At 34.7% G+C, this 12149-nt stretch overlaps 1 protein-coding gene across 3 annotated transcripts in view; it reads right to left on the reverse strand.

Moving 5' to 3' along the window:
- Nucleotides 1-12149, reverse strand: part of LOC102517628 (multidrug resistance-associated protein 1) — a 77228-nt gene that overhangs the window by 40206 nt on the left and 24873 nt on the right. For all 3 annotated transcript variants that reach the window (XM_032477363.1, XM_032477362.1, XM_014558555.2), the window contains exons 8-13: nucleotides 9597-9734; nucleotides 8048-8194; nucleotides 6282-6366; nucleotides 6120-6186; nucleotides 5469-5595; nucleotides 1885-2061 (exon numbers count right to left, since the gene is read on the reverse strand). In XM_032477363.1, the coding sequence (XP_032333254.1) occupies nucleotides 1885-2061; nucleotides 5469-5595; nucleotides 6120-6186; nucleotides 6282-6366; nucleotides 8048-8194; nucleotides 9597-9734 (741 nt within the window). The remainder of the gene's footprint in view (nucleotides 1-1884; nucleotides 2062-5468; nucleotides 5596-6119; nucleotides 6187-6281; nucleotides 6367-8047; nucleotides 8195-9596; nucleotides 9735-12149) is intronic.

Here is a 12149-nt window from a genome sequence, read left to right on the forward strand (position 1 = left end):
TCTACCACTCACCCAATGCCGCCCTCAAGTGACTGGGACTCGCAAGCAGACCAGTCTGCCCTTTCATATCTGGGCAGAGGCTGTTCTCTCTGCTTCAGGGCCCATAACCTCCCTTTTCAACTCAAAAGCTACTCCCTTAAGAAGTCCTCTTTGAAATCTATCTTCTACCCAGCATTCCAAGTAAAGTGATTTCGTTCCCTCCCTTCCTGTCTTGCCGTGTTCTGTTTACGCATCCCACTGCGAGAAGTGGCAGTGTGCATGTCAGTCTCTCACTCTCTTGTGAGCTCCTATCTGGTTTATCCCTGCATTCCTAGCCTACTGTGTCCAACATTAGGTGATTAATAAATACTGGGAAAGACAACTTATAATATCATTAGCTGAGATCCAGTAGATTGCAAATCCCTTGAAGACAGGGTGACAGCTCTCTTGCTTACCGTTATGTACCTCATAGCAGAATAAGGGCATAGAAAATATTAGTCAATATTTGTGCTCAGCTGAAGAATGCCAAAGGAAAAGATGGCTGTAAGTGAGGGAAATTCTACATTCGTTACCTTGGTTGTCTCACAAGTAGCTGTAAACAGATTTCGTTTTGAAATATTCGATCACGTTTGTTTTAAAGCACATCATTAGACTGGGAGAAATTGAATTACAAAAATATAAAAAGAAGAAATTATAAGTGGCAATAACATTAAATGACTATATTAAATCTACACTTCACATTTTGAATTTTTTCCACTTTAATTTCTTTTTGTTACATATTAGCTATTTCATAGTGTTAGAGATTGACTTTATCAACATAATGTTCATAAGCATTAACAAGTTTAAAGAAGTCATATTTCTGCATAATCTTAGCTATGGTGCCATTTTGCCTAGGAATAGTGAAGACGCCAGAGAAAACACAGAGGTTGGAAAATAAATGATCTATTTAACATTGAGAAAATACATCTGCAAGGTGAAGGCTATGAAGGAAGCCAATATAAGTCTAATTAAAAGGTAAATTTTGCCTCATCTTAGATTTTAAATATTTTCACTTTCTACAATTTTGTTCCTATAATGTATTTTTCAATTGATATAACAAGACTATTAAACAACATTAGGCCAGGGGGAAAGATGCCAGCAATATTATGCTAACTCTTCTCAGAAATTCAGAGCACTAAGGATTATTTACTTATCTTCAGAGTACACATGAATCATCACAGAGGCTGCCTTTGCATTCATGTTTAATTAATGGAGATTTTAGTCATGGGTTGGGGATAATCTCTCTGGGTTCACACGTTGGCTCATGATATCTTGTTTTGTTTTGTTTTGTTTCTAACTCCAAAACACTGGGCAGCATAATGATTATTCATTAACGCAATGAAAATAAAACAGAACAAAGAATAAGAGGCCTGGGAAGCAAGTCCTGTTAAACCAGAATGCACCGATGTGGAACTGGCACGTTAATGACAGCATCATCCCAGAGCCTCGTTCAAACCTGCCCTTGGTGCCACCAGAGACTGGTGTTCTGTTGCTACTGTCCTGGGCTTGACTTTGTGCACAAGAGATACAGGAAGAAACAAAACTATTACTCACTCGTTAGAGAGCAAAATGCATTATGCCAGCAACTAAGACAACATGTTGATGACCCAGCTGGTGGGCTTTCACACCCCCATTTGGATGTAACAGCAGAATTTCCTGCTGATATTTAATCTGTTTTCCAAATAGTCCATAATAAATAATCACTTGTCCTTAATATTGCCACTTCCTTCATAGAAATTCTACAATGACTTTTTAAAATTATAGTTGTATAGCTCTTTAAGACCTTAGTAAAAGGGTTATAAATATTTTATTAGTGCAGCTGAATGGAATGTTATTCCTGCATATGATAAAATATATTTTCCTTACTCTTTCTCCAATCTCAGTTTGATCTCCATTTGGTAACTGCTCCAAATCAGGGAGGAGAGCACAGGCTTCCAACACCCGCTCATAAAACTGCTTTTGCATGACGGAGCCAAAGAGAATGTTTTCCTGCAAAATGCAATTCTGAATCCAGGCCTGCTGGGAAACGTAAGCCACAGAGCCCTAGAAAAGAAATAAATAAAAGAAACACTCTCAAGGGGAGAGGAGACGTTGTATGCACCACATTAAAGGGACTTATTTAGTCCATGGCTTTACTTTCTTTAAATTGAATCTTAAAAACTATGTTATTTCTTAAATGTAAATACATCCTATTTACATTTTAATCTCACATCTGCTTTAATCTTACACATGTTTCTGAGAGGCCCCTTCAAATGGGTCACTGCTCTGTTTATTTACTTTCACTGCAGCTTCTATCAAAATTCTCTCTCCTTGGTGGGATTTTCTGGAAGCAGGTGTTAAGTGATTAGTCAGCTCTACCTACCCTAATGAGGTACCACAAACTGGTGGCTTAAACAACAGCAATTTATTTTCTCACAATTCTGGAGGCTAGAATTCTGAGATCAAGGTGTTGGCAGGGCTGGTTTCTCCAGAGGCCTGTCTCTTTGGCTTGTAGATGACTGTCTTCTTCTGAGTCTTCATACGGCCTTCCCTGCACGCACGTGAGAGTGTGTGTCTTAATTTCTTCTTCTCACACAGACACCAGCCTTACTGGATTAGGGCTCACCCTACAGACTTCATTTTCAGTTAATCGCCTCCTTAAAGACCCCATCTCCAAATACAGTTACATTTTTATGTACTAGGGGTTAGGACGTCGACATATGAATTTTGGGGGCGGGGGGACACAATTCAGCCCATAACACTGAGTCTGGGGTGCAAGTCATTTATTTGGGATAAATTCTTGTGAAAGGAAAGGAAGAAGGAGGATTGGGTAGAGAGAGAAGTCACACAGTGGCTCTTTTAAAATATCCTTTTAACTAACCCTTGTCTTCCAAATGACATACAGTATTTGAACTGTGGGTTCAAATAGACTTACCTTTCAATCTTCCCCATGGACTCTGTCCAAACACTGATTTTGGAGTATTCTGATTATTGCATACTCTCTAATGATACCACGCATTTAAAGTACTTTCTGACGTAGACCTGTATGTAACTATTAGCGTTTTGATTCCTACCAACTACTCTGAAGATCAAAGATTAACTTCTAATTCTTCCTTGTTGAGCATGTAAGACATACAGTGGCTTTTGAGCCAAAACAATATAATTGTGACCTGACTTGATCTTGAACACAAAAGTAATTGCTCTTGGATGGCCTTGCTTAGTGAATAACCTTTGATTATAATAGCATATTAAATCAGTCCTCAGGTGATAAAGGTTTTGAATATTTGCTCTATATTAGGCAAGATAAGGGGACTAAAGGGTAAAGGACACAGGAGAGAAGACTGCAGAACAGAAAAAAATGCCATGTAAAATAAAACAGGAACCAAATACTTCATTGAGAGGCACAGACTTGATGCACTGGTATGATAGGACCTGAAAAAGAGTGAATCAATTTTCACAAAGATATAAAGTTTTCCTATTATTATTATTATTATCTCACATACAAATGAAAATGTGTTTTTGTTTCATTTCATTCTTAATCTTTAATAGATTAAGTTTAATCATTAATAAATATAATCATTAATAGATTAAATTTAATCATGAATAATACAATCATTTTACTGTATTAATAATTAACGCAATAGAAGTTTTGTTAATTCAAAAGTAGTCTCTACATTTCTGATGTTCCATTAAAGAACAGGGAATACTGAATATTCTGCATTCAGGGTATGCAAGAATGATGTGTGATATAAGCCTTTGATACTGAGAATAGAGGATCTTGGAATTGATCTCGGTATCTCCTCATGAGACTATGAACTCTGTAAGTGGAGTAGTGCATCCTATTCATATTTATATCCCTGGTATTAAGTGCCAGGCACATAGTATGTGCTCAATGGTTGCTCTGTAAAAATAGCTGAAGAAATTGAATGAAAGTAAAATCAATATGACAAGCATCATATTTATAAAGGATATTCACTGGCCTAGGGAAGTTATAGTCATCTTGATCAATAGACAAACAGCTAGCTGTAATCATTAGGAAGAGCACAGGGATACAAAGATAGTATACTTAAGGTTAGAAAAGTGGTATTCATTACGTATAATCTTATCAGGAAAAGCCCTAGAAATCACACTTGATTCTAAACTAAGGAACAGTAATGCTAAAAGAGAAAAGAATGAATAAAAAATTAGTCACTGAAGGACTGGAATTCAGGAAAAATACAGAGATATGAGGAAAGATATACTATGAAGAAAAATGAAAGGATTTATAGTTGACTCTTCCTAGAGAGAAAAAAGTTGTGAAGAGACTGGTCTGAGATTCATAGTGCTTCTGCATCTTACCACAAGTGAAAAAGACAGATTAGGTAGTATTTTACTTAAGAGTTACCTAGATCTAAGGAAAAAACTTACTAGATAGTCTAGTATTTCAAAAAAGAAAGAGTTTATGGAGAACTTGTGGAATTCTTATTCCTACTGACTTAAGAATAAACAAATGGATAAAGATGTTGCATGTATATCTACACAACGAAATATTAGCCATAAAACAGAATGAAATAATGTCATTTGCAGCAACATGTATGGACCTGGAGATTATCATATTAAATGAAGTTAAGTCAGATAGAGAAAGATAAATATTATATGATATCACTAACATGTAGAATCTAAAAAAATGATACAAATGAACTTATTCACAAACCAGAAATAGACTCACAGACATAGAAAACAAATTATGGTCACCAAAGGGGAAAGGAGTCAGGAGGAGAGATAAATTAGGAATTTGGGTTGAACACATACTGAAGACTATATATAAAATAGATAAACAAGGACCTACTGTATAGCACAGGGAACTATATTCAATACCTTGTAATAACCTCTAACGGGAAAGAATCTGAGAAATATATGTATGTATATGCATAACAATCACTTTGTTGTACACCTGAAATTAACACAACATTGTAAATCAACTATACTTCAATAAAATTTTTTAAAAAGAATAGAACAAATGGCTGGAGTAGAAGGCTGAAATTTAAATGTAAGCTATTAATATTATTTTTTCTGAGGTTTTTCTAGGTCAAGGATCCTTCCCATGAGCAACTACAAGACATCTCAGAAATGGAATGGCCGTAATTACTTAGGGAACATCTCAATGAATGGTAATTAGAAACCTAATCAAATTACATTATAAATCACATTCGTTTCTCTATAATTGGTTGCAATTTAGTTAATATCATCAAACAATTACCATAAGCATTCCTAAACGATTTGCTGAAGTATTTGGAGGACAGAATGCTGCTACTAATCCATCCATAGCAAATCAATTTCTGTGGAAATTTAAATGTTTGTTACAAACTAGAAATGCTCATTAAATACTTGCATCTTCAAATCAATTTGATAAATTCTTACTGACATTAATGATATGCTGGCTATAGCCTATTACACTAGGAGGTGTGGAAAGAATGCATTGTTGACTTTACCTTTCTTTGGACTACTCCTGTAAGTTTCTCCATTTCCCCCAGGATGGCAGAAAGCACAGATGATTTTCCAGACCCAACCTGCCCTACAACAGCCACTAAAGCTCCTTCTGGAATCTTTATGTTCAAGCTGCGTGACAAGAAAAGGAGAGAGATGATACAGGAAATTCTTGTTATAATTGTTTCTAATGTATATTCCTAGACAAGTCACTGTACGCACTAAACATTGTCTTTAAAATTGCTGCTCTTTATGTTGTTCTACATTATCCTACAAACACTAAACTGTCTAAAACGTAAAGAACAAATGCTGAAGAAGAAAAGAGCAAGCGAACAGGAAAAAAAAAAGACAGTAAAAACCACCATAAAAATGAAAGGTACAGTGAGAGATTTAAAAAGTTAGCTCAGTGGTATAGCTCAGTGGTAGAGAGGATGATGCACGAGGTCCTGAGTTCAATCCCCAGTTTAAATTCCATTGAAATAAATAAACAAACAAATAAATAAATCGAACTACCCCGTCCAATTTTTTAAAAAGTCTTGTAAATTCTAACATACTCATCTTCTGCATAAAAAACTCTGAAAAATAAAAACGTGGCGCATTATAGAATTCAATGTTAAAAGTTTTTTGCTTTGAATTTCCGCCAAACCATGACTTACTCTTTTAATACTGGAATCCCTGTTTTATCCCAGGAAAAGGAAGCATTTGTAAAACCAATGGCATGATCTAGGAAGAAAAATAAATAGAAGAACGTATTTTAGAACCAATTGTCTTCAGCCCCAAAGTCAAATAAATATTGATTCCAAAGAGGAACTGCTGACCTCCTATGTAGTTTGTTTCAATACTTTGAGGAAGAAGTTCCTCAGTGTTGAGAAAATCTTCCAAACGACCCAATGATATTCTTGTCTATCAAAATAAACACAGACAGAAATTTGGGGGTTTCAAGCAGAAGTTAAACTAGAAAGCATTTACTGTGATTTACAGCATGATTAAAAATGTTTGATGCAAATTGAAAATACTAATAAAAATATTCAGGAAACATAGTTTGCATTGTTTTAGTGTTTATAAATAAGTCCAGCAGTAAAGAAAAAGAAGTTTCAAGGATCAAAGATCAAAAAAAATCACATACGCAGGACAGCATGAAAGAAGAAAATAAATTCTTCCTGACGTTCCAGTAAAGATACAACTGATAAAACTAATAATTAGAGAAAGATTCGTTTTTAAAAGCAACTTGAGGATTGTTGAATGAATTCTGCTCTTGAGCATAAAACACAATCATAGTTTTGGCAATAATAACATTTAGTTAAAGAAAAATAGCTATAAAATGCTTTGCTACAATTAGGATAAATAGAATCATCTTCTTTCCTAAAACTGACTTGCATGAAACCTCTCATACATTTTTATTCACTTCATGCTAGAAGATGTCTACTGTTCAGGGACAGGATGTAATTGGACTGTGGTTTGTTTACCAAGTGTGTCATATCAGTTTACAGGGCTGGTTCTTTTTTCTTTTCTTTCTTTTTTTTTTTTTTTTTTGACAATTGTTCTCCTTATTTGTTTAGTGATGGCAGTAGTACACCACCAGGAGTTGGAAAATACTTTGAGATAACTTTAGCCAAATTCTAATTTTAAAAGCAAAACAAAACTGTAACTCTAAGGATGACATTTTCTTTAAGAGAAATGTTCTGTGAAACAAGTGTTAAAAGTATCACATCAGTAATACTTCTATGCCCTCTGTTGGCCATTATTAGTAAAATAATATTTTTAAAAAAACATTGTATAGCAAAAGTAGCTTAATTGATATTTACCATAGAATTATGTTACTCTACATTGAGATCATTTAAAAATTAAAAGGCAAAGTTCTAGGATGAAAGAGCTGGTTCCAGTGAGCAAAGATTCGCTTTGTTTATGAATACAGACTTGAAAAGGATTCAATGGGGGATACCCAGACAATCCAAACCTGATATCCAAAAAATGTAACCGAGAAAATCACAGGGCAAAGGGATCAAGGAATTCACATCTTTGGATTCCCTGTGGTTTTAGCAGTTTCCTACTCATTATAGTATCTAAAGAGCCTCTGGCATTTGGAGATTATAATAAAAGCAGGCTGAACCAGATACTTCATACAAGGTTTGTTGGCAGGCTGATATTAACAATGTGCTTTTTTCCCTGCTTGATTCATTCAGTAGATGAAATGCTGCTGAACCCTGGTAAAATTCAAATCCAGCTCCGTACAAAGCACCTATTATAAAAAGGTTCAACTGAAAACAGAAAATGGACACTTTGATGTAATAGTGTCAAACACCAAATTTTAAAAAACTAAAAAAGAAACTAACACTTAGCAAAGAAAATATCATATATTAAAGCTTAAAAGTCATTTTGATGGAAGAAAAGCACAGGCAAAGAAGACATGATTTCTTCCATCCTATAATGTTCTCTATTGCTCATTAATTCAGGGAGATTAGCTTTGGAAGCAGTGTAAAACAACTACAAAAAGTGAAATTAAAAAAAAAAAAGAAATAAAATATGTAAAACCATAGATTTCAGTGGAGGAATGATTCTCAGTTTAAGGATACTTTGTATGTACCTGGACCACAGCTGAGATCACCATTGGTAAGTCAAACAGTGGAAGCCTCAAAATATTAAACAAAGACATAGATGTGAACACTTTTGTGGCTGTTAAAATGTTTCCTTCGTCCAGTAGGAAATAGATGCAAAATGTTGCCAAGGACACCTAAAAAATAGAGATATGTTATTTTCTTCAATTAGTCAATGCTGATAACATTATGAGTTACAAACTGCAAATTAGGAAAGAAAATTTTAATAACTTTTTTGTTGTTTACCAAAATTCAGTACTATTCAGTACTATGGCTGAAGAATATGAAATAAATGTTTAGTACAGATCATGCAACTGTGTGTCTTAGTGGTCCAGCCTCCTTCTTGAAGTCATGACGAACATGCCATCTTTTGACTAGAGTTATTATTCCCATTTAAAACATAAAGCCGTTTATCTATTTTTCAAAACGAAGTTTTATGTAAACTTATTTTTCAGTGATGTGTACATACATTCTGTCTCATATGTAGCAATTAAACTTTCTCTGTGTCTTAATATTAACCAAAGAAGGTATGAATAAAACATCACAGATAAGATTTATATACACACTTATAAGTTTCATTTAGAAAAGGCAGAAAAGTTCATTTATGCACGAGAATGTATTGACTATCACCTACATGTGGCGGTCTTAAGCAAATGCTTCTAGGACATTTTTACCGAAGTATTCCAAATGTAAATATTGCTTTTACGTTTATAATACCGGCATGCTTGTTTAAATAAAAATTAATAATATTTTATATTATCAACAAGGAAAGCATGTGGAATTTCCCCTGACCCCATCGCCACGGAGAGTGAAGACATGGGATAAAACTTGATGCTTTCAGTTACAAGTGGTTTGCTTAGCCTTTGGCGTTCACCCACTGCCTCATATCTCAAGGCAATTTATACTCTTTAAATAGCATGAGATTCCCAATATTTGCATGAAGTGACAGAAAGAGAATGGCCTCAGTTCATATCATTTCACCTACAGATACTAATTCCATAAATTTGAGGATGTTTCCAAACTACTAAGGACTTCCATTTCCTTTCGTGAAATGAGAAAAGTAATGCCTTATTACTGCAAGAATGAAATAAGGCGATGCATATAACTTGTCTAGTACACAGTATAAACACTCAATAAATGTTACTTCCCTTCCCAACTCCATATAGTGTGCCTTTGGGTCTTGCTTAAAAGGAATTAGTCATACAGATTAAAAAAAAATTAAAGCTGAAATGGAACTCTGAAATACAGGTTATACTTAAGAATGAAGATGGGGTATGTTCCATTTATGAAAAATTAGCAAAGATGTAAAATCTTATTATATTTAAAAAATACAGACCAGTGAGAATGTACAAAAAAAAAAATTCCCCCTTCTTTATAACTTTCATTCTCGAATCCTCATAGGTTAATGACTGCATTTCTTGAACATTTTGATTCATACATAGAAGGTTTCACTTTGGACACCTTAATTCCAGGTAATCTGGAAGTGAATCTGCAAGTCAAATTTGAAAAATCAAAACAGGAAGTGATATACACACTCACCAAGAATGGAATGCAAGTTAACGTCAGCATAGAAAATACAGCAAGATATCCAGCTGATTTTTGAATTTCCAGTTCCTGTTCTCGAATCTTAATTACCTTCTTTTTATAGGAGGGTTCCCATGCATAAAGTTTGAGAATCTGTAAAGAAGCCAAATGACTATTTGACAATCAATATCATAGAAGAAATAAAAACATGCACACATACAAATAGACACACTGTAACACACACACACATAAAATTGCCTCAGTTTTTGACTGAGTCAAAACATTTCCTTGAATTGTGTTTTTTAGGGGTGGGTGGGAGGAGGAAATCACCATTTCCCCAGCCTTATGTCTTTCTTACCCACCAGTAGCCTACTCTTGAGCCAAACTTTGGCAACATCCCAGCTTCTGGCGTGAGCTCCATAGCAATTTTTGTCTAACTCAATCCTGTCACTTCTTGCTGGTCTAACTTTCAATTCTGTTCACTTTCCATTTCTTAATAACTAAGCTCTTCTCCCTGGCCTCCTGATTTCTTGAAAACTGATGTCTTGGGACTTCAAGCCATTTTCTGTAAGGTGACTGGTATTTTGAGATTGCAAACTACTTTCTGAGATGGAAAATGTGGAAATTCAGAAACATAGAATGGCTCACCATATACAACTGAGAGTGAGATATACCTATATTCATATCCCAGTTTTATCTCTTTGGATGGTTAATTTCATGTGTCAACTTGGCTAGGCTATGGTGCTCAGTTGTTTGATTAAACACCAATCTAGCTATTGCTGTGAAGACAATTTTTAGACATGATTAACACTTAAATCAGTAGACTTTAAGTAGATGCCCCCCAAATGGTTGAGCCTCACCTAATCAGTTGAAGGCTTTAAGAGAAAACACTGAGGTTCCCTAAGAAGGAAGGAATTCTGCCTCCAGGCTCAATACTGCAACACCAACTCCTGCTGAAATTGCTAGCCAAGCCTACAGATTTCAGACTTGCCAGCCCCTCTAATCATATAAGCCAGTTTCTTAAAGTAAATATCTATCTACCTATCTATCCATTTATCTTTCTATCCATCCTATTAGTTCAGCTTCTCTGAAGATCCCTAATGATCTCTTACCAGCTCTGTGAACTTAGATATGACTCTTTGCTGCTCAGATACTTTGCTTCTTTATTTGTAAAATGGAAATGAGAAATCTTTTTCTTGAGATTTGTAATTATATAAGAAAATAGATATAAAATGATAAGCAGTGTGTGACACATAGAAAATGTTCCATAAATGATAGCTATTATCATTGTCAGAGATAGGCACCTGTTTTCAGACCCCAAGGATGCAAACTGCTCACACCTTTAAACTATCCTGATTGTTACTTGGACTTCTATCAACATTCTAGTATATTCACTGCTGGGACTGCTATTTCAAATCTTGAACTTTGCTCAGATTCTGAGGACATTTTCTTTTATTTTATCTACACTATCCTAGTCCTACCGAGAATACAGATTTTCTTTTGTGAATATCAGTATTTAAAATCTATGAATATATATCACTGTTTTTGTTTTGTTTTGTTTTGTTTTTATGGATGCAGAGGTTATCAATTAACCCACCAAGAGGTAGGTGCAAGATGCATTTGAATTGTATGCTTTGGAGATGTGTGACCTTACTGAATAATCCGAGTTAAATTTCAGAGATACTTGCTGCTACTCTTAATTTCAGATGAATAAATGGATACCAGTTTCCTTTCAAGGTATCTTTAACAATGTCTTTCACTTCAGTAATTTACAATTTTGTAAAAATTCTACACAGCACAATACAGCATATCATTAGATTCTAAAGTGAATCAGTGTCTTCGTATAATGGGTATATTCTGTGTGTATAATGATAGATGCACCAGAAAGAGGAAACGTCCTATGCAGTTGTCAATGTCACAAGGAAATTCCATGTGAGCTTTGCAAATTTTGCACTTCAGAAAAATCGAGTAAGGCATAATCCAGGTACAATAGGATTTGAAACTATATACAGAAGGTCTTCAATTTACAATGATTCAATTTAGGATTTTTGACTTTAGAATGGTGCAAAAGCAATACTCATTCAGTAGAAACTGTACCTCCAGTCTTGAGTTTTGATTGTTCCCAGGTTAATAATACATGATTCAACATTCTGTCATGATGCTGGACAATCACATAGTCACGAGGGTAAACAACCAATACACTTACAACCATTCTGTTTTTTACTTCCAGTACAGTATTCAGTAAATTAATGAGCTTTTCAACACTTTATTATAAAATAAGCTCTGTGTTAGATAATTTTGCCTAGCTATAGGCTAATGTAAGTGTTCTGAGCATGTTTAAGCTAGGCTAAGCTAAGCTATGATTTTGGTAGGCTAGATGTATTACACACATTTTTCCACTGAATGATATTTTCAGTTTATGATGGGTTTATCAAAATATAACCCCATTGTTAAATTGAGGACAATCTGTAGACAAAAATTCACGAGATTTCACTTATTTTATCACAGAGAAAACGTTAGTGGTGTCGGGTGGGGATAGCTTTTCTAGGGAACAGATAATCTGTAACA

This window comes from Camelus ferus, chromosome 1 (assembly GCF_009834535.1).
Source record: "Camelus ferus isolate YT-003-E chromosome 1, BCGSAC_Cfer_1.0, whole genome shotgun sequence".
NCBI lineage: Eukaryota > Metazoa > Chordata > Mammalia > Artiodactyla > Camelidae > Camelus > Camelus ferus.